Source organism: Vidua macroura, chromosome Z (assembly GCF_024509145.1).
Source record: "Vidua macroura isolate BioBank_ID:100142 chromosome Z, ASM2450914v1, whole genome shotgun sequence".
In the NCBI taxonomy this organism is placed as follows: domain Eukaryota; kingdom Metazoa; phylum Chordata; class Aves; order Passeriformes; family Viduidae; genus Vidua; species Vidua macroura.
The window spans coordinates 23,473,651-23,496,845 of NC_071611.1; the positions used below are offsets into that span (position 1 = coordinate 23,473,651).

The 23,195-nt window shown below is 37.6% G+C and overlaps 1 protein-coding gene across 4 annotated transcripts; it reads left to right on the forward strand.

Annotated features, from left to right (window-relative positions):
• Positions 1-687: 687 nt before the first annotated feature.
• Positions 688-22,912, forward strand: PUM3 (pumilio RNA binding family member 3). Of its 4 annotated transcripts, none has more exons than XM_054004168.1 (18): positions 688-716; positions 928-1,034; positions 1,630-1,812; positions 3,535-3,670; positions 4,400-4,475; positions 5,177-5,270; positions 5,481-5,547; positions 6,091-6,265; positions 7,884-7,987; positions 8,496-8,574; positions 10,242-10,340; positions 11,396-11,449; positions 13,008-13,088; positions 14,959-15,101; positions 15,767-15,989; positions 17,042-17,129; positions 18,968-19,058; positions 22,660-22,912. In XM_054004168.1, exons 2-18 carry the CDS (start codon positions 938-940, stop codon positions 22,787-22,789), a joined length of 1,920 nt encoding a protein of 639 aa, XP_053860143.1. In that variant the 5' UTR covers positions 688-716; positions 928-937; the 3' UTR covers positions 22,790-22,912. The 4 variants fall into 4 exon arrangements, with proteins under 4 accessions (XP_053860143.1, XP_053860142.1, XP_053860141.1 ...); XM_054004167.1 differs by lacking the exon at positions 688-716 and adding an exon at positions 730-789; XM_054004166.1 differs by lacking the exon at positions 688-716 and adding an exon at positions 735-803.
• Positions 22,913-23,195: the final 283 nt, after the last annotated feature.

Consider the following 23,195-nt stretch of genomic DNA (forward strand, 5'->3'; position numbering starts at 1 on the left):
GGATAATAGAAAAAGAATCTTCATCCAGAGGGTGGCTGGGCAATGGAAGGGTCCACAGGGAAGTGGTGACAGTACCAAGCTTGATGGAGGCATTTAAGGAGGCATTTGGACAATGCTCTCAGATATATGGTGTGATTCTGGGGGGTATCTGTGCAGCACCAGGAGTTGGACTTGATGATCCTTTTGGGTCCCTTTCAACTCAGCACATTATGTGACTCTGTGAACAGAATTCTCTCTCTCAGCCTTTCCTCCTAAGAGATGCTCCAGTCCCTCAGTCACCTCTCTTGCTCTCTGTCGGACCTGCTCCAGGAGCTCCATGTCTCTCTTGTCCTGAGGAGCCCAGAACTGGACACAGCACTCCAGGTGAGGCCTAACCAGGGCTGAGCAGACTGAAAGGATCACCTCCTTGGACCTGCTGGGAATACTGTTCCTAATGCTCCCCAGGATCCACAGGCCCCCAGGGCACACTGCTGGCTGACGGAGGCTTGTTGCCCGGCAGGTCCCGCCCCGCAGGGCCGCAGTCGGGTGGCCGTGCCGTCCCCGGCGCGTCCCCGCCCCACAGCCGGGAGGCGCCGCGCAGCTGGCGGCACGCGGGCGCCCCCGCCCGCTGTACGGCACGGCAGTGCGGCACTGTCGCGCGGCAGCAGCGCGGCGGCCAATGGGGAGCGGCGCCCGGCGCACGCAGCCGGCAGGCGCGGCCGGGCCGCACGTGTGCGGTGAGAGCGGCGGGCCCGGGAGCCGCCGGCGGGCCGGGGCTGGGCGTCCGGGACAGCGGGGACCTGCCTGCCTGTGCGCGGCCTCTGGTACCCCACCGCCCACTGGGAGGGTTTGATTTCGCCATGGGTGTTAACCAGGAGGCGCAGGTTGTCTTTCCCTCACGGTGGAGCCGCGGCCGTCCGGTAATGTTGTCTTTTGCTCCGTTTGCAGTGTTGCCGCGATGGATAACAAGGGTAAAAAGAAGTTCGTGGGCAAGAGTGGAAAAGGACCTCGTGGAAAAGCACCGCACGGGAAAAAGAGATTTAATAAAGGTGATGGTAAGAAGGCGAAGGGTCGTCTTGTATTCGAAATTGTACTGACTGTGTGAGCCACTAATTTGCTGAAATGCTTTAAACAGGTTACATTGCAAGCCCTTCATCTCTGTTTGATTCACCTGAAATATTCTCAGTTAAAATTTGAAGTTGATAGCCTTTTGATTCTAGACTTGGCATTCCTACATTAAGACAGAATTATCCGACAGGTGAAGCTAGATGGGAACCTGCTGTGGGCTAGGATTGAGAAGACGCCTTTCACTGCTGCCTCAGAACAGATGATGTTAAAACAGCTCTGATTATGAAAAGTTTGGGGATTTGGGGATTGATGACATTGATGTCGAGGATGGTTAATATGCAATAATCCTTTTTATGCCTGAGCTGTTACACCGCTGCCCAGAAGATAATGCTTGGGCAAACTTCCCTAGAGAAAATGTACACAGCCAGGGGGTGCAGTGAAAACACCAGCTCTGAGAAGCACATAAGAATTTTTGTTAAATACAGAATTGTTAATTCTTGTTACAGTTTTTTTTTTAATATATATTTTGAAGCAACAGTAGCTATATGATAGCATTTTAATTTCTTTTGTGTTGGCTAATAGATTCAGGTCCACCAAAGAAAGTCTTTAACAAAGGAGATGAGGAAGGAAAGCCTAAATCCATTTCCAAGAAATTTGTTAAAGGACAGTTAAGACCTGGAAAAGCTACTGTCAAACAATTCAAGAATAAACAGCAACAAGAAAAGTTTGCAAAGAAGAGAAAACTCCAGAATGGTGAAGAGGGAGGTGAGCAGATTTTTAAGCCTGATTGTCAAGGGAAACCAGTTTTTGGGAAACACATTGTTCATCTAGATCTTCCTATTTCTGTCTGCCTTTCCAAATGGCTGAATAACTCCACATTTACTTCTTGTTTAATCTTTGCTGTGGGAAAAATTACTTCACTTGACTAAGCTTGAGGCTTAGTCAAGTCATGAAAATCAACAGTTTGGAGTTTTCTTGGAAGTCAAAAGTAAAGACATAGTAGCAAATTTTAAAATTGTCATATTGTCCTAAAGCTCTCTTTATTTTAATGGCAGCATTAAGTGGTCAGCTAGAAACTGGCAATTATTACACATGATTTGCAAACGCAGAGCTTTTCATTGTGTGTTTTGGACTGTTCTAAAAGTACTTGCTATAAGCTTGGAACAGAAATTCATTAAACCAAGTTGTTTATCCTTTACATTATTTCCTTTATGTGGTCCAGACTATCTGGTCACATCCTAAAAGAGAAAAATAAAAGGTGTTAACACTGCTTTTACGTTTTACAGCTTTTTTTCTTTCTGGTGTTTATACAGAAAGCCTAAGTAGTTGTCTGGTTCTATCATGTTTAAATGGATTTATTTTTCAAATTAATTTCTTCTGCTTGAGATCTTCATCTTGTCCCATCCTCTCCTATAAAGTAAAGCTCTACTGGAGCAGTTAATCAGTGTTGTAAAATGAGAAGTAGAATCTTAAATGAGGGGTTCTGAAGTTCTGCAGAAATTTGTTTGAAAGACAGCAGATTATGTCAAGTATTTTATTATTACTGTTCTTGCATGTTTGCGGAATGGCTTCATATGGAATATGCACTAGATATCTGAAAATCTAATAACAATAGAATGTTTTTATTGGGCTGTTTTAAAAAAATAGGAAACTCACAGCAAACCTTTAAATACTGTTCATAAGAGTAAATGAAAGCCTCTGTATATTGCACTGCTCTCAAAGCATTACAAATTTTTCTTGTCACTGTTGGTTCCAGAGATTGATATAAAAATCAATAATATGCTTTGTAAAAAAGAAAGCATGGGGTTTTGAATTGTTAAAACAGTTAAATACATGCTGCTAAATACCAATGAACAGTGCTTTAAGCTATAAAAATTTTAGGTGGTGTCTTTAATGCATGATTTGGGGCTCTTTTATAACATTATTTTGCCCCAGTTCATTGTGTGGCATGTACAAGGGTTGTATAGTAAAATAGCATGCTTAAGGAATTTGATTGAGTAAAAAGATTAGGCATGTGAAAAGGGGTTAACTTTTTTTCTTTTATAGAGTTTTCAAATATGTATCTTTGAGTTAGGATTCTCCTTTTGGGAGAGGGCAAAGATATGCGTGAATTAGGAGTAAACTAAAACAGGAGAATTATTGGGGCAGCCATAGCTGCTAAGTACATCTTCAGTCAATTTTCAAGCTATTAAGGGATTTGTGATGCATCCTGTGACAGTTCTGAGGAAAATTAATTGTTTGCCTTTTTCTCCCAGTAGTGTAGAAGTGGTGATTACTAGCTTAGCATACTTATACAAGATTTATGGTCTCATGTTAGCTAGCTGCGTAACTACGGGCAAAGGTCCTGAATTGTTAGCAAATCAAGTCATAGAACTGCCACAGTTCAGAATTCTAAAGAATTCTATTGCTGCTCTTTTATGTATTACTACTCTTTTACTTATTGCTGCTCTACTTATTGTAGAAAATATATTTATTTTTTGTCCTAAGGGTCAGATTCTAAGAAGCCAAAATGGACTGACTTCAAAAAGGAAAAGAAAGAGTTAAAGCTAACCAGACAAATTAATGATAAAAGTTATTATGACATAATTGCAAAATCTAAACAAATATGGGAAAGCATGAGAAGGTAATGACTTTTTTTCTTCCACTCTATTGTCTTTTAGTCATAAATTGCCAGAATACACTCTTTCTCATCTTGTAATTGTATAAAACTGTATTTCAAAACTGAATGTCTTTGGGTGAACAGTAACATTGCATGCAATTTTTTAGGTAGATCAAACAGAGTATGGTAATCTGTGGTCCTAGGAATGTCTGGATTGAACTTGTATTTTAGGCTAAAATTTATAAATTTGTGAGTAATTGCTTAAGAAATCGAATTTTTTTGAGCCCTGAAATACAGAGTATGCACTGATTCACCCTGATCCTGCAGTGGGATTACTGCATGAGTTTTAAGTAAAGGTTCGTTGTCTCTGTCTGAGGTTGTAATTCTAGAACTGGTGCCCCATGTCAGCAAGAAAAGTTAGTTTTGCTTATTCTAAGTGTTTGTGCTTTGCAGACTTACAGATTTTTGGACCTGTGAGCAGCTGATTGCAAATTTGAGTTTATATTTCAAAAAATATTTTTACTCAAAAAAAGCATAAAGTGTGGAATTCTGGTTTGATTTCCATGAACAGGAACAGCTTAATCACATCTCTGTACAGGGTTAATGAATGACAGTATACATTTGGATTGGCAGAAGCCAGCCTGGTTTGATTTATACTGTCTTGCTTCTTAATTTATAGATACAAGTGAATCATACTACAAAGAAGCTGCTTCCTCAATTAGAATTGTTTTACTAGATTTCTTTTACTTGTAGGAAGAAATGTGATAAGGAGAAACGAGAAAAGCTGATGAATGAACTACAGAAGCTTCTTCATGGGAAAATTAAAAATGTAAGAAAAAACTAACGGTACAGTACACAAATTCACAAATTCTTCTTTAAAGAACGGTGAAACTGTGAGTAAAAAGAATAAAAACAGGGTTGAAAGACTGCTTTTGGCACCTGTATTTCAGAACAGTAGTCCTGGGATGCTTTGTCTGTCAGCTGGCTATTGTAAAAGGCTGCCAAGTAGCTTTAGTTCCATGAAATTTGATGTTAGCAGGTGTTCAGGAACTCAGAGGAACACAGCTATTGCCTTGCAATTTTCTAGTGAAGTTAGTGTCCTCATGTTTAATCATACTAAACAGTCTTTCTACTTCATTCCTGAAATTTATAAATTCGCAATGAAGAGCATGTTGAGACTTTTTGTATTCCATGCTGAAGTGCAACTGTTTCATCATACTTACTCTGAAATTATAAAGAAGAGGAACAAAATGGAGATACCATTTAATGGTTTTATTTCAGGATGAAAAACCTTAATGCATGGCCTTAATTGTCAGCAACCGTTGTCTGTATTTTCTTTGATAGAGTACTTGTGAAGGGGTAAAAATCCATAAGTCTTGGGTTTGTTATAAGCAGGTAACTGCTTTTCTAATTTTATAATTGGCATTACATGTGGTATGAAACTATACCAGAGAGCACATACATTAAAACAATTACGGTGCATACTGCCTTTTGAATGGCCTAGAGTAACAAAATATCTCTGTCCTTTAGCTGGCGTTTGCACACGATTCAACCCGGGTGATCCAGTGCTTTATTCAATATGGTAGTGAGAAGCAAAGGCAAGAGACATTTGAAGAATTGAAAGGTATTTTCATTTTACTTATATGCTTCTGTATTGTGGTTAGGATGCATTTTAACAAGCCATGTTGTTTTCTCTTAAACATTTTTACCTTTTTTTCTGAACTGATGCATCATTTCTAGTGAACTTTTCATACTTATTTAAATAATGACTTATCATTTCATGGAGTTAATGTAGTGAAAAATAAACCAGCTGAATGTTTCTCCCTTCTTCTAGATAGCCTAGTAGAGTTGAGCAAGTCAAAATATTCCAGAAATATTGTGAAGAAGTTTCTTATGTATGGGTGAGTATCAAGTGAATTTGCTCATCAATGTTGTTTCATTTCCAGTGTGAATGCTGCTTCTTGATCTACAGTGGATTGATCATGAATAAAAAAATATCTCTGGAAACACCTTTGTAATATTATGGAGTAAAGGCAGGGGGGTGCTAATGGTGTTTTTCTTTTTGCAAGAAGTAAAGCTAATGCTGTACCTGTCAAGGAAAACATGACCAAAAAAATGGTTAGATTTATTAGAGTTGATCTTTGCTGTATATAAAACACCGTCTTTTGAAAATTTTCTTTGCTAAGCATTTCAGGATGGCATTTGGTTTTCTCTAGAATTTATTCACTGTTTCCTTTCCATCGAAATGCCTTACAATTTCTCCACATTCCTGGCTTTCTTTACATATTTTCCCGAGTGCCATAAGGCTGATTCAGATTCATAAATTTCATGGTTTCTATGATAAAACTTACTACCTGTATCTGTTTCTAAAAATAAAACTATCAATAGGTAAGCTTATCTCTAGAAATTTTAACTCTTGTTGTTTGTATTTCCATTTAAAACAGGACAAAAGCACAAGTTGCAGAAATAATAAAAAGTTTTAAAGGCCACGTGAAAAAAATGCTCCGTCATTCTGAAGCATCTGCTGTGGTGGAATATGCATATAATGACAAAGCCATTCTGGGGCAGAGGAATATGCTGACAGAAGAACTATATGGGAACACTTTCCAGGTTTACAAGGTGGTATTTCAATACTTTATAGTTTAAGATAGTTTAGCCCATAAGGTGTTGTGTTAGTAGTGCCTTACCTGTCTTACCTGCTATTTTGATTACATTTCTTTCTGTCAGGTATCCAAAGGTAGTCTAGTTTAGCATGTTTAAGTGTCATTATTATTTGCACAATTCTAGTTTAGATTAAATTGTAGTGAGTTGTTTTAGTTTGGACTATGTAAGATACTCTCTGTTCATGTATGAGCTTGCTCTGCTCATCAAGGACAGTTTGTTCTTACATAGTTTCAGTTCTCATAGTGTCTAGGCTGATACCATCCTTGCTGAGGTAAGACTTACGTGTAATTCTTCTTTAATACTGTAGATGACTCTTGTGTCAGAACTACCTTATGTCTTATGAAAACTGAGTGTGGGCAGAGTGAGTTGATATCCACATACAGTGTTCCATTAGGCTTAATTTTTCTCTTTGTTTTCTTTTCCCATGGAGACTGTAGGGCTTGAGTCCAAACTCCACTGAAATCTAGGTCTATGGTAGGTCCTCACCAGGCAGTTGGAACCTTCTTAAAAACTAGAACCTCCATTCTTTTGAATTCTGTTTTTAATTTTTGCTGACTCATAAAGTTGGTATCCATTAGGGTTAGGAATTTTGATACAAAGTACAGAACTGTTTTCACAATTACTAACTCCACTCTAATACTTCTTCACCTGTTCACTTATAACCAAGATTTCTGTTAAAATTAACAGCTCATTTCTGAACCTGTATTTTCTTAACACTGCAAGTTATTATAAGTTATTGTAAGTTTTAGTTAGGCATTTTGCAGCACTGAGTAGTAGAGAGGTATGTTTGTTGTGATTATGGGCTGTAATTTGTACTGAGAGTCGAACAGCCCATGAAATGAAGTGCACTGTTAGCTTCCATAATTCTGGTATTTTTGGCATAACTGCTTTAAGTAGCCATACATTGTGGTGCAAAAGACGCAGCACAATGTAGGTTTATAAAAAATTGCAACATAGTCTTTAAAAAATAGCAGGAATGGTTTAAAAAATATTTCTTCTAATTGTCTACCCAGTCTGAGTTTTCTTCTAATAGCAGATTATTTTAAGAGAGTTACCAGTGTAATTCTTCTGTTAAGATACCAGGAAGTACTTCTGTGTGTAAGATATATGGTATATATTCCCCCTCTGTGCTGTTCCTGAACTGGAATTTCCTGGGCCTTTGTTAGCTTCTCAGTTCATTAACTTCTTGTGTTACCCTCTGATGTGTGTCTAAAGCAGGATTTCTGCTTAGCTTAGGAGCACCTTAACGCAATGCCAGTTTTATGTATTGTGCCTTGTATCTGGCATGAAGAGCTGATATAACTGGCAAAAAGCAGCTCAGGCTATAGAAGTGGGTTTTGTTTGCTAATGAGGAATATTTAATTTGTACAAACTGAAGTTTACAGCTTCTGGCATACTCAGAAAAGGTAGCTTTTTATTTTAAAAATGTAAAAATGGTTAGTTTTGCAGAAAATTTATTTTGTTTTTGACATTCCTGACATGTGATTGAAAAAGGTCTAAACATTATAATATTCTATGAACTCTGATTCTTCTTACTGGTACGAGTAAACCTCTGATTGTGCATTCATTTCAGACACCAGCTGTCCCAACACTGGACAAAGTGCTAGAAGCTCAACCTGAAAAGAGAGAGGCCATCTTGGATGAAATGAAGCAGATTCTTACACCAATGGCACAAAAGTAAGGACAAAAATCAGCTGAATGTGTGACAATCTAGCACAAATCAGTTTGTTTCTGACATACAAACAATGGCACTGGTATATTTTTAAGTTCAGATGACAGTGATACTGATACTCTTTTAAGCTGTAATGTTGCTGTGCTGAATTGTCTATGGTTTTGTCTCAGGTGTCATAATGAATATCTTCCTTTAATTTTGAACTCTCCTTCTATGAATTAAAGAGTCCTCTGTCCCAGTCAGACAATTGGTAGAAATGTTGCACTGTCATATATTTCCATAACACATTATTAGATATGCTTCTCCAGTGAAGAAAATACATTCTATAATTTGTAAGTTTTGTTAGAATCTTCCACTTACTGTAAATGTTAAACATCTGAATCCAAAATGACCGTGTGTTTTTTGCTCATCACACTGCCTAACTTTTTAAAATATGAATGAGGTATTCCTAACATGATTTTAAGTGATTGTTTGTGGGGAACTTGTTGCTTATTCTCATCTATCCAAATACAGAGAGGCGGTGATAAAGCACTCACTGGTACATAAAGTATTTTTGGACTTTTTCACTTACGCTCTTCCGAAACAAAGATCTGTAAGTATCTTTATTTTGCTTTTTGTCTTCTTTTGCCTTTCTGGTTTTTATCATCTTGTGAAAATGTTTAAGTTAACTAGACAAAAATACATCTTTCATTAAGAGAGTTCTACACATCTGGTGATTCTAGATAGATGAGAGTAATGTGTGGCGATTTATAGTCAGAGTGAACTTTCACAAGTGTTTGTGATATTTGAATTTGTAAAATAAAGTGAGATGACTTTGATGTTTCCTCTCTTCCTGCTAAATGACCCTTCTCAGTAGCTGGAGAATATAATTAAAGTGTGCATCATTGCTTCCAGTAGTTTAGCTTTCCAGTGTGTAGTTTCTTAACAACTTGCAGTGATTGTCCAAAAATATCTTGACCAAAATAGAATGAGATTGGCCCTTCTGTCAGCAACCAAAACTTTGTTTGCTATATCCTTATTAAATTGCAGGTTTAAGATTATGTCAGACATTCTTGTATTTTGGCCTAAATCCGTCTGTGTAATGTGACATGGTTTAAACTGTTACCCTGTTTGACTTTACCTGTCTTCAAGGTGTGTCCATCAACCTCACCATGGTTCTGCAGTTCAGAACCATCTCACTTACAGGCAGAGCCTTCTAAACTTGCTGTCTCTTGCTTCTCTCTGCCAGACTGGACTCCTGAATACTTCTTTGTTACTGTTAATAAACCCAAAGCTAAGGGTAGGGAAGTGGACTATTTGGGGCCTATTCTGAGTCCAAAACTTCAGAACCTAGAAGATTTCCTGTGCATGGTTTTATGTAATGCTGTGACTGAGAATGCTTTTGGATTCACAGGCTTGCATGAATCAGGGGAATAAGATTGTATCTCTTTGCTTGGCTTTCTGTGCAAATGTGCTAGTATATGGACATGTGCTTTGGAGTTTGGAAACCCCTTCTGCAGATCTGTTCCTACCTGTGCTTACAGGTAGTGACACCAATTGTGTTGTGACTGAGCAATTTGTAAATAATTGGTAAAATGCTTAGAGCCTTTGGCTAGAAAGCAAGAAGAACTAGGGATAGAAAGATGCATAGATGGGAGCTGCATTCCAAGGAAATCTATTAGATAGTAGCAGGAGTAGTATCTAGTAACCCAAGAGGGTGTCATTTGATTTGATTTGATTTTTTTTCTTTGGCTGTTGGTATTGTCAGATAGCTTCAGAAAACTTAATTCCTTTGATATGAAGACAAAACTTTTGGCTATGTCTTGTAATATCTGATTTATAATGTAACCTGTTACTTCAATGACTTTAGTTCTTGTTTTCTGGCTAATACTCTGTATGTATGAATATGCATCAGCTGCCCGGATTTCTTCCTAAGTTAATGGTTGTCTTTTTCTCTCATTTCTGTCTGAGTTCTGAGCACCCTTTCTTGAATTTTTTGCAATAAGACAGCTGACATTCTTCAATACAGAGATTTCATGGCATGATTATGATGAACAGTGTAATTTTAAAGAGAGAAAGCTTGTGTCATTTACAGTCTTTTGGACTTCTCTTGAGGCAGTTTTTCATAGGTCAGGGAAATGAAAGTAGTTCTGTAGAGCCAGTGATAGAGAGTAGAGCAGTATCATGTGGGCAGACAAAATAATTTTCTCTTGCCCACCTGCCTTCAGTTCCTCAAGCCTTTTCTTTCATCTTTTTGCTTTATCACCTTTTTTTCCCCAGGAAATGATAGAAGCTATCAGAGAGGCTGTCATCTACCTGGCACACACTCACGATGGAGCCCGAGTAGCAATGCACTGTTTATGGCATGGCACTCCCAAGGTAATGTTTGGTTTCCCTCTACTTAGTTCTCTCTGACTGCCCATATGGGTCCTTCTGCTTGGGCACATTTTCAAGCAATTAATAATTAGAGAGCAAGGTTAAAAACTGGCCCCTTTTTATTTCTTGGCAAACTTAAACATTGTTTTTTGTGACTCAAATGCTTTCATAGAAGTTTTATAGCTGAAGCATCTCCTTTTATTTTTAGCAGAGGTTTTGGCAGTGACACATGGAGTGATTTTTCCACTGTAAGGTTATTGACATTTGTCACATGGATTTCTTAATATAAGTGAAATTGACTATAGGGAGAGGACAGTAAAGAAGTCATAATGTGAAACCATGTTTGGCTTTGGAATACTAAGACTTGCAAAATGTTATCGGAAGTGTGGTTTAGTTTCATCATCATTACACTTTTGGTGTAATAAATGTCATCACATCTTGGAAATACTGTAATACCTTCTGTGTTTTTCTGTATTAAAAAATAAAAAGGATTCCTTATTAAAACAGTCTACTTGTTAAAGAATGCAGAAAAAATTAAGTTCCTAGGATCTAGGCATAGAAATGGATCTAAAGAAGACTGAGCAGTGATTCCAAAAGCCAAAAATACAGGGAGGGAACTTTGTGACAAAATATTTTTGCTAGTAATAGGGGTTTAAACTAAGCTAGAGATTTAAGTTCTGTTGAATAAGTTTCTTTACAAATGCAGAGATGAAATGCATTCTTCTTTAATTAATGGACAAAATATGAGTGAACATATGTGATGGTTTGAGATTTTTGTTTGCTGTGGTTTTTTGCAAGTTTTTTTGACATGTCCCATTGGTGATCTGGACTTGTAAATATACCACAGGATCTCTCTGGAATCAAGTCACAATTCAGGTTTAACTTTCCATACTGGTTCTGGGTGTAAATTAACAGAATATGTGTGAGTCTTTGGTAGATGCCTTTGCCTTAGAAAGAAAACTGAAGATTATCTTTTTGAAAGGTGTAAATAGCAGTTTAATTACTCAGAATCACTGGTATTCTAGGCTCATTTGGGTTTCCTCTTTCCTTTTGGATAGGACAGGAAAGTCATTGTGAAAACTATGAAGACATATATTGAAAAAATAGCAACGGTGAGTGTTCATTTACCATTTATTTCATAGTCTCGGAAACTAGTGATTTGATAGAGGCTAGCTTGAATGTTCTTTGGTACTGGGAACAACTTTGAGATCTTAATAAAACCAGTCTTAAAATAGCAGTGATATATTAGATAATATAACATAATTGAACTGAATGGAATATTTAGAGACACACCAAGAAGCTTCATTGTGAGCACTACATGTAGTACTATGCTTCGTTATGGCTGAGTTCATTATTATTCCTCAGTTTTCTTTCTACTTTTTATTTTGTTGATGCCAGTTTTGTATTGCATCTTCATGTGGCTCATTGCTTAATTCTCCTTGGTTGGGAGTAAAACAGCCTATATAAAGAGGAGGAAGAAAAATCAAGATATGCTGGAGATGTCATTGAAAAAGCTCTCTGAACATGTGTGTTTCTTAGAAGATGCTCGATATTTTTTTCATGTCAGGAAGCTTCAAAATACACTGGCATGCAATGGAAAATCTGTTTTATTTTTTAATGAATAACATATGTGTTTGGAGACTGCAACACCAGCAGAGTAATGTTTGAAACCAGATTTCATGGAGTTGGGCAAACTGTAGCTGTAAAGAAGAGCTTTTTAAACTTCCCTTCCTGGTTGCTGTGGGCTTTTTTATTTGGTAATAGTTACTGTGGTCTCAATCAGTGGCCTTCAAGCATTTTGATCGCATCCTGGGCATGCATCCCCAATATATATATTTGTATAAATTACATGCCTTTACTACTGTAATAGTGTACATTATAATAGAAATAGAAAATTTGAAAGGATGAGATAAAAATAACCAGAGGCTATTCTTATTTTTTATTAATGGTGCCAAAAATATTTTCTTTCTGCACCACAATGGATTTTCTTGTGCAACCCACTTTGTGGGCCACTGGTCTAGGTAATGTTTCTCTCCCTAATTTTCCACTAGAATAAATGAGTTGTGTAATTTTAAAAATGATATATTATACGGAAATATGAGACAGTGGGTAAATAATAGCTGACACAACATTGGAGCACAGAAGATCTGGCTTCATGTTGATGTCAAACCTCACTGACATACAGGTGAATTCATTTGTGCCCTTTTGAGTGTACTGGAGACTTGATCTCCAGCAATGCAGTAAAGACTGTATGGCTCATTGCAGAGATATGATCTCCAAAAACATTGTATGTGACTTAGTTCACTTCTAAGCAAATCAACAATAGAAATAAAGTCTGTATGAAATGTTGCTGTAGGGAAAACATGATTTCAAATGTTGATAATACAGATAATACAGGATTAGATTAATAGCTTGAATGTGATAAAGCAGTATATCCACTTGAAATGGAAGATTTACCTTTGTTTTAACAACATACTTCTCTTAACAAGCCTTGCTTTTGGAGGGAAACCTAAATGTTGGACTTCTCTCATTTTACGACAGTAGTCAGAATTTGCTTGTGCTTCATGTTGTGTTATGTTTGAGACAAACCCTCAGAAATCCTGATTCTAAGTCAGTTTGTATATTCATTAAAAATGACTGCGTGTGGTTTCTGATGTCTCGTCTTTGCAGGGTGAATTTTCTCATCTGGTCTTGCTGGCAGCATTTGATTGCATTGATGACACTAAACTTGTGAAGCAGTTAATTATATCAGTAAGTAATTGAATTTCTCCTAAAATAGTATATTAAATAGTGTCAATGTGTTTGTCAGTGTATAGGAGGATGAAAGCAGGAATGAAAGTTTGTCAATGTATAGGAGGATGAAAGTAAGAATCCATCTGCTTTTTTAGACTATTTAAATACTTCCCGTCTTTTCTGTTTCATTATGTTTATGTATCATGATTCGTTTTCTTTTCCTAGCAGATCTTAGCACTTTCAGACATAATTTTAATTATTTATTTGAATTAATTTTTAAGCTAGGTTCAGTACTTTCTGAAATTTTCCTTTTTAGTACACATTTATTCTGGATAAGGGGTGACTGGAGATTCTTTAAAGTCAGTGCCTTTTATCATAGAAGTTTGTGTTCTACTAGTATTTCTAGAGATTAAATTTGTGGAAAACTTCAGAATGATGATGGTATCTTATTAATTTTACAAGTGAAACTATTTGCATCCTCTCAGCAGAGAAATTCACATTGATGTGAATTATGTGCTATAGCTGTAAGAGCTAATGGGTTTAGGGGAAGTGGCAGGGAGGTAAAGATGAGGGAAATCCTCTGTACATGGAGAATGAATATGAGGAGAAAGTGGTTCTGATGAGGCTTGTTTTGCAAAGTAGGAACAATTTCCCTTGTGCAACTTAGTATAGAGTGCAATTGGGATTTTGTACCCTATCATAGGGATTTGGCCCTTAGACTCTGCCTCTCTAATGAGTCTGGAGAGATGAAAGCATCTTCATGTGGCTTTTGTTCCTCAAGGATTTCAGCTGTGATTGCAGCTGGGTTTGTTTCTCAGAGCCAGGTCTGGAATGTAACAACTTCTGGGAAAGGTCTAAGGAATTAAGTTGTGACATGTCTGAGCTTAGTATGAGATATTTGACCTGTTCCTGTACTGTGTAACATGCGCTCTGCTTTCTGGAGAGTTTATTAGTTCAGATACTATGTCTTCAGCTGAGCTTCCAAGATGTCATTTAATTACTGAATCATCTGAGATCAAGAATTAATCCGTTATCAAAGGTAATGGAATGTTTACTGTTTGGTCATCCTACCACATCAATCTGGAATGAAAATGGAGAGCAAGACGGGGCCTTCGCACATAGACAATTGGCCCATCAGGGCTTATGTGTGGTCAAGAATGGGGAAAGGATGGCAGGAAGACGAAAAAAAAAATCTTAAGATCAAAAGCAGCTCTTCAGATAGTAAATGAAAACTAGTAGCAGATGATGAGGTAGAGGCATCTTAAAATCAAGCACTGAAGCATATTCTGTAGAGGAAACCAATCCTTAAAATTATTTCAAAGAGCAGTTGGACTTCAAAAATACCTTATAGAGATTATCATTCTCTCTATAAAAAAATATAGCTTTAGGAAGGTAAAAAATCTAATAGAACTTTAGAGGGAGAAAAGCAAGGGTTTTTTTTGTTTTGGGGGCATTTTTGTTGGTTTTAAATTTTTTTTGTAGTCTTGCAAAATTCATTTATGTGGGTTGGCTGTATGGCAGAGAATTTGTAGGTAAAGGAGGGTTTTGAGCTCTATAAATCCTCTGGAGGAAAGCTTTTTCTTATCATCATCTTTCAGGTCCACAGAATCTTAATCCTGGACTAATGCCCATGTGTGGTGCTTTGAACTTCCGTATGTAATTGGAGCTGTACATTGAGCACTTGGCATGTGTAAGGATTCAGGCAGATTTCAGCACAAAATCCCTCTTTTTCATGAGGACTCCAAAAAGGTGGAGACATTACCAACAAGAAATAGCGTATCTCTGTCATTTAGAGTTTTTCCTGGTACTTTTTCACAGATCTAATACCGATAGTGACCAAGAACTGTTATTTCATTAATATTTTTTTGTGGTTTGTTTACTCCCACAGGAAATAAAAGCTTCTTTGCCTGATATAATAAACAACAAACATGGAAAGAAGGTCTTGTTGTACTTGCTAAGTCCTAGAGATCCTGCACATTTTGTTCCAGAAATCATCACACTTCTGCAACAGGGAGATGGAAATGCCTATAGGTAACTCAGATGTGAAGGTTACATGGTTTTTCTTAAGAGTCCAGAAGAAGTCATGCAATGATTTAATTTCATTTTTTTCTTCATAATAAATCTAAGTAATGTAAATATATATAAATAATACATATTTGCCCCTTCTGTGAAGGGCAAATATTGTGATATATTTTGTGTGTAAGCTCATGTATCAAATTCAGTGTAGAAGAAAATTTGTAACATGCATTACTGGTGCTTTGGGTAGCATAAAAGTGTATCTCAAAATCTAGCAATAAAAATGGAAACTGTTCATTTTATTTCAGTCTCTGGTATCGACATTGATGCTTACCAGCTTTTGATGAAGGAGCAATTCTAGATGACTAGTAAACTGTGTAAAAAATGTATCTCGATAGTTGAGATAACAAAATGAAAATATATAGTAAATGTTGCTTACAAGAAAAAACACTGAGGTTGTGAGACACTCAGCTTTAAACACTTTTTCATTCCATGCATTCTTAAATTCTGTGTCCAACATGCGTTTAATTGTACATGAAACAGAGGGAACAATAATGCCTGTATTTGAATCTAGCAGTAATTGAAATGTCTCAAATAGCACATACATTCTGAAATTTCTTGTTACTTGATGTGCATACAGTGCAAATCTTCTTGCAGTAATGTGCTGTCTCTTTCATCAGTAAGAAAAATACTGAACTCCGTCGCCATGAGCTCCTGGAAGCCATTTCCTTGCCTTTGCTAGAGTACGTGCAAGAACACACCCAAGAAGTAGTGATAGACAAAGCTACTTTTGTCTTGGTTGCTGATATTTTAAGAACAGCTCTTGGTGACATCCAGCCTACACTAGATGCAATTGCTAAGTTAGCAGCTGAAGAGCTGGTTCCAGGGGGCCGTGATGGACAGGTAATGTACAGAAGACAAGGTGCTGAGACCTTGCAGATCTTCTGCATTACTAAAACGAAATCTAATCTTGTTTTCCTTTATGTAAGTCATCAGTGTACTGCCCTGAGAGCACTTGTACATTAGATGTGATGCTGTTTTCTGACTTCTTGATTTCATAGTTTATTATTAGTGCATCTGGAGAGATGGTGGCTTGAGCCAGCATTTCATATGAATTGTAGGGCAAGGTGCTTCATGATCTTCAATATTCAGAACTGCTTTAAACACTTAGTGGGAAGGTTGCTGACAATCATGTTACACTGTCTCTCGTTATCACTGTGCAGTCAAGCACTTAGCAAAGTTTTATAGGGCATTGGACTGTTTACGCTGAGAGGGATGGGATCTCTTACTTTTCAGGTGTGCATATCTCCATGCAAGGAAAGATCTTAGATTAAGAGCTGTTTGTCTTCACAGTATGACCTTCTCTTCAAAGAGTGCCCCTCTCCTACTTTGTTAAAGTCAGTCAGATATGTGTCCATAGACTAGAAAACAAAAAACCACAATGTATGTTGTATTTAAGATAAATATCTTCAGCTTTCCATAGTTGTGCTGTTTTAGCTCTGTGTTTCTCATTCTTTGATACACATTTTATGAAACTCTAATGTGACCTACACATGCTTTCTTTGACTTTCTGTGAACTATACTGTAGCTGATTTTCAAGTGTGGAATTGTGAAAGTTCTGGAACTTCAGGCAGAGACAGTTAGACTAGGAGGTTCTGTTTATTAAGAATGAAGTTCTTGGAAGGGTGGATGAAATGTTCATTGATATAATTTATATTATTGAAAGTTAAATGTTGCAGGGAAGATGGTAAGAGTTAAAATGGTCAATTTAAATGAGTAACCAGAAACTTACATCAAACTTGTTGATATTAGCATAGGTCATGACTCAGTGAATCAGTGTGATGGCAGAGTGAATAAATCAAGCAGAAATGTTTATGGCCAGACATGTAACTGAATTTTGAACCAACATCACTAAATAATTTTGTTTTGTTTTGGTTTGTCTATTCCCCTTAAAGCTTCACATTGCAGAACATCCGGCAGGCCATCTAGTTTTGAAATGGTTAATAGAGCAAGATGAAAAAATGAGAGAGAGTGGAAAAGAAGGTATGTTGGAAATACAGCTTTATTTGCTCAGATTGACCTCAGAATAGTTTGCTATCTGAGGTCATATAAAATAGTTACAGTTATTTCTTTGAGTATACTAGTATATGGAAAATTTAATGTTATTGTTTCTATCTTTTTTGCTGTTGTGAGCTGCTATACAAACAGAATGCCAAGGATATGTTTGCCTTTTTTTTGCAATGCAAGCAGTGGTTGGGGTTTTTTTATCAGTGCTTTAATGTGTATTTGGGGCGGAGTTCATTTCTATACTTAAAATGTGTTGATAGCTTTGCTAAATTACATAGTAGTTTAAGGATAATAATAGAAACAGTAAGGTCTTTCTTACAGGAGCCTCTGTTTCATTAGTGCTTGTAAGCCTGGCTCTAATCTTTACTGTGTTCATTAGGCTGGTGGGTTAATGCTTTGTAACTGTTACTAAAATAATTTGTGCACAAAAATAGGACATCTTTGCTAGTTTATGTTCCATAAGGCAGATATTGGGCACAGATGTTCTCATCTTAATTTAGCTTTTAAACTTACATTATTACATAACTGTAAAATCTTCAATGTGTATTACTCTATCCTAATAGTGATTATTTTTTCTCATACAAAAAGCTCAAAAAATGAAAGCACGTGGTTGGCAAAGTGTAATCTGAGGGAACTTCTCTGTATGTTTTTATCTATGTAGAATGATCAGATCTTGTTAAACTATTTATTTTCCTCTTGCTACTTTCAGGTAGCCAGTATTTCCTTTAAAAATGTTAGTTGTGTTTTATTAAATGTTTCTAAAAGTAGGCTGTTTTCCCACTTCTCAAGCAGATAATTGAAAATGTCCAAAGGAAAAGTTTTGTGAGTGTCTTCCAAAGACTTGCTTATCTGAAATATGATAGTAATCTGGATTTATTTCTATAAAAATTATACAATTTCCAATTTAATCACATGTATCCCCTTTGGTTTCCTCCAAAAAGTACCATTCAGAATCATTGCTCTGAGTTTATTAAATTGTCATTAAACGCCAAACAAATTGTTATCACATGGTGAGCAGGTTGCATAAAGTCTGACCTATCTTCAGGTGGAATTAGGATGTAAAGTGACAGTGAAAAGTAGCTTCAGTGTTTGGAGGCTGGTGTTTGTTTGGGTTGGGTGGGGTTTTTTGCATTGTTTACTGGTAAGTTTGCTCAGCATGCCAAATTATAAGAACAGTTTCCATGCAATTCAGTTCTTTAAATTCAGCTGGGGCCTTGAAGTCAGCTTAGGTTAATGTAATGAGTCTAAAGTCAACTTAGGCTTTCAAAGCCACTGAAGAAATAGAGCCCTGGAGCATCAGTACATCTGAAAAAGACAACGTTTTTGCATCAATTAAGGATTAGCTCTGAAATTTTAAGTAACTTCTGTTCAAATTATTTTCCTTCAATTGTAGAGTCAGATGCTTAAAATGTAGCATTTTTCAACGGAGGTGTTTATGTATTTAATATATGGGATGCCATTATCTGTTCAAGCAGAATGATTTGTGATGCTTGCGAGTTCTCTCTTTGGACTGGATGCCTTCTCTAAGATACTAATAGCCTTTTATACTTTATAATAATACACTGTCATGCAGAGCTGCTGTTGTCTTAACAAATTCCATGCAGTACTTGGAAGTAGTCTAATATCTATAAAGGTCTGCATTGCATTGTACAGTCAATTATTTTGAGGGGGAAAACTTTGTGAATACTTGGGGGACTAAAAACTATTTGATTAAATCAAAACTACAGAAAACTTTGAACAGGTTTCTTTGTAGAAAGATATTGTCTCATTTTTTTCATTTTTTTCTTCTCCTGCTTCTTTCCCCCATTTTTCAGTTTGCTTTGGAAGAACACTGGTGGAACATGTTGGTATTGAGAATCTGAAGACCTGGGCAGAAGTAAATCGAGGCGCCATTATTCTTTGTTGGTAAGTGTGGCACGTGACTACTTCTGATTAGATTACATTGTTAATTTCTTGAACAGCTGAGAGAACATCAGTTGAAATTTCTACCAACAAAATGACGTTCAGCGTGTGCTATCTTGAATGCACAGATGCATTCTTTTTTCCATTTCATGTCACACTTGCTTACCTCACTATCACATAGCAATTAACCGCATTTTTGTTTAACTGCATGCACTGAAGTCAAGTGACTACCTGAATTGTACAGCAGTGATTCATTTAGTCTGGTGTAAAGTAACAGCAGGGGATTTTTTAACATAAAGTAAAGGCTGAGTTTTTAAAAACCTTTTCATTTAAAAAACGCAGATACTTCTTGTCATGGTTTGACACTGGCCAAATGCCAGACATCCATGAAAGCCACTCGCTCACCCTCTCCCGCCACAGCTGGGCAGAGGAGAGAAAAAAAAAATATCCAAGGGTTCATGAGTTAAGATAAGGGCTGGGTGAAAACACTGCAAGTGCAAAACTGGTTTAACTTAAAGGTGAATTTATTACTAACAGAATCAGTGGAGGATAATGAGAAGTAAAATAAGCCCTTAAAAAAAAACCCTCACTTTTTTCCATCCTTCCCAGAGACAGCACAAGGAGACAGGGCATGAGGTTTGGTCAGTTCATCACCTGAGGCTTTTTTCTGCTGCTCAGGGAGAGGAGTCCTTCCCCTGTAAGGCTGTGGGGTCCCTCCCACAGGAGACAGCTCTCCGTGAACTTCCCTGGCTTGGGTCCACTCGCACAAGCACCTCCCAAAACTGCTGCAGCATGGGTCACTCTGCAATGGGGTGCAGTCCTCCAAGGACAGGCTGCTTGAGCCTGGAAGCAGGGCCCCCTCTTTCTATAGAGTCTCCCACTGGACCAGAGCCCCCTCCAGGCATCCACCTGCTCCAGCATGGGCACCTCCTCCATGGGCTGTGGGTGGATCTCTGCATCCCCCATGGATCCCCATGGGCTGCAGGGGCACAGCTGCTTCAACATGGTCTGCACCACGGCCTGCAGAGGAATCTGGGCTCCAGCACCTAGAGCACCTCCTCTCCTCCTTTTGCACTGACCTTGGTGCTGCCATGTTGTTTCCCCCACATGTTCTCACCTCCTTCTCTTCTCTGGGTAGAAAAAAAAAAAACTGTGTGTCTACTTCGTTTTGAATTTCTTCTTAAATATATCATCACAGAGGTGTTACCAACATCGCTCATTGGCCCAGTTTTGGCCAGCAGCATGTCCATCCTCAGATGGACATCTGTCACATATGTGCAGATCTGAAACTCGGAATTACTCAGTAAGTCCATTTGAAGATTTTTGGCTATTTAGTCCTTTAAGCTTATTCCTCAGTTATAGGCAGTGCATATGCTTGGCTTCTCAATAACCTGGTACCCTCTGGACCTTCTCCTTTCCTTGCCCTACTTGGTTTTGATTGTAATAAAAATATCTGGGGCCTGGTTCTGACTTAGTACTGTCTTGAGGAGCCCAAAGGTAATGAGAGGACTCTGCATGCTCACATGTGTATTAAGTCACATTCATTATTTATGAATGTCATAGATGCTTGCCTATTTAAATTCCTATATATGACTTTTCTATATATTTTTGAATTTGTACATGATGTGTAGCATCCGGGTAGAACATGGATAAGATTGTACTTCACCAAATGTGTTACTGACTTCGTTTATTTCTGTAATCTGTGGAAGTTAGGTTTTGCATCCACAAAATACATAGGTGCCAGATTTCTAGACCTTGTAAGAACTTACAGAATAGTAATTTAAAAATACCCCACTCTGTCACTATGTTGGTCTTTTGGCTGTGTTAAACATGTGGGTGTTCTGTATTAAGAATGTTGTCTAGAAGTACCTGTGGTTACTATGTTTTTGAAAGCAATGTCACATGTATAGCTGTCAGAAGCTGGCATTCATTTTTAGAGATAAGTAAAGTGCAGTCCAGAGTGGTTTGCTAATTTATATGGTCCTTGTCTCTTTTGGTGAGTGAAACATACATACCTCTCCATGTTAATTACCAATGTGTTCAGTACCTCCTTTTCCAGGATTCTGGATTTTCTTGCTTTTATCAGGGGCACATGAATCATAGAAGAGATGAGAAAATATCACCCTCAGCTGAATTCAGTTTTAAAGGAGGCCTCTTTAGCCATTACAGCTAAAAGTGTAACACAATTTGCTACTAAAGGTTGTTGCAAAGTCATAGTCATAGAAATAAATTAGGGAATTAAGTAGCTGAAAGTTGTGGTGTTGTCAGATGGACATCCAGTGTTTTCCTGCCTACAGTGTTGCCACCCAGCACAGGATTTGGTACCCTAAAGGAGACAAAATTTAAATCTGATCTTAAGCTACGTTAATTCCTTTATGTCTTACTCAGTTCAGTTTGCCACATCTGATCTTTGCTTAAAAAGTAGGTAAGAAACAAGCTTTTAGGTCAATGTAAATTTGGGAACCACTTGGAAGAATCCTAGGGATTGTAAGGACTTGTATTATCATGCAGCCTGCTTCATACCAGCACATGCGCGTTACAATTTTTTTCTAGTCTTAGTTTATTTGTACATCAAACTTGCAGTTCTGATCTGGTTTGCACAAACTGGCTGTAGAAGGCACTTTTCTAGCCAGTGTTCATTCATAATTTTGAAGTAGCAAAATAGGTATGTCATTAACTCAGCAGATCTTGTACTTCATCCAAGAACATTTCACTGTTAACTGAAGAAAGGGAAAAGGACAGTCACTACTAAGCTGATAGTATTTTACAGCTTATGATGAATTTCTTTGTTTCTGAGGAAGAGAATTTATCTGGGAAATCTGATTTGGTTTCCAAAAGTAGTATCTAAAAGGAGAACAGAACTGGTAAGGTTTCATTGTTCTTCACTAACTGCATCATGAAAGTACAATAGTGAAGGTGCTTGATGTATATTAGATGTACTTCACTGCATCCAGTTTTAGGACCCGCATTACAAGAAAGACACCAAAAACTGGAGTGAATTCAATGGAAGGTGCCTGGCATAGTCATGGGCTGGGTGTCTTGGCTTGGAAGGAGAGGCTGTGGGGCCAAGTCTGTTTCAGCTGGGAAAAGGGGCAGCTTGTGGGCTCCTGAGACATCCCTGGCACCAACGGGATGGATGGAGAGCTGATCCCTTCACAGCAATGGATGAGTAGAGAGCAAGAGGTAGTGGCACAAAGTTAAATACAAGAGGCTTATGCTGGAGATAAAGAAAAACCTTTTTCCCATGAGGATGGTGCAGCAGTGGGGCTGGGGCCCAGGGAGTTGTGGCTGTCCCCAGCCTGGCAGGTTTGAAGCCCAGCCTGGGTGAAACCCAGAACAACTTGGTCTGACTCAGTATTTGAATGTGCATTGAATAGGGGTCAGCAGTTTCTTGCAGACTGATTTATCCTCTGTTGGCTGTCTTCTGATTTGGTGTTTCATATTTTATGGAATGTTTTGCATCTTTTTTATAGTAGAAGGTGATAGCATCTGTCTTGAACTGTATTCTTCTTACATTGTTACTGTTTCCTGTCATGGACAACTTCTTTTTCTATAACCTGCGTGCTGACCTTTGATATCCTTCATTTTTTTCCTTTCCTTGCAGCCTTCTCCGAAGCACTGATGAAGAGGTGGCAAGCACAGTTAAAAAAGGATTAAAAAAGCTCATTCCAAAGCTTAAGCGGAATAAAAATGTAAAAGGAATAGAAGCATTACTGGAAAAATTGACTTCCTAGTGTAAATGAACTTAAAATAATTATTTACATCCATGCAGTCAAGTGAGATTTGGTAAGATTTTGTACCATGGTTGTTCTAAGAAGCAGTGTATGCATTTGTATATTAAATAATTTCTAAAACAACTTGTCATAGTACTCATTCTGTTGTGCACAATAGAAGATTGTTCTCAGAGACTGAAGTCTCAAGATTTAAGAGCTAATGGAAACTTCTGAACATGTAATCAGGGTGTTCAATCTTTCCTGATAACTTGCACAAAAATGTTTTAAGTGTTGTTAAAATTTGCATGTATGATGTCATGGTTACCACAGAAACAAAAGCATCTGTTCTGGACATAGTGTATTTGGGCAAGTATATTTGTTTTAATCCCCTTCCCTCCTGGTTTCCTTAAAAAACCCAGACCAACCA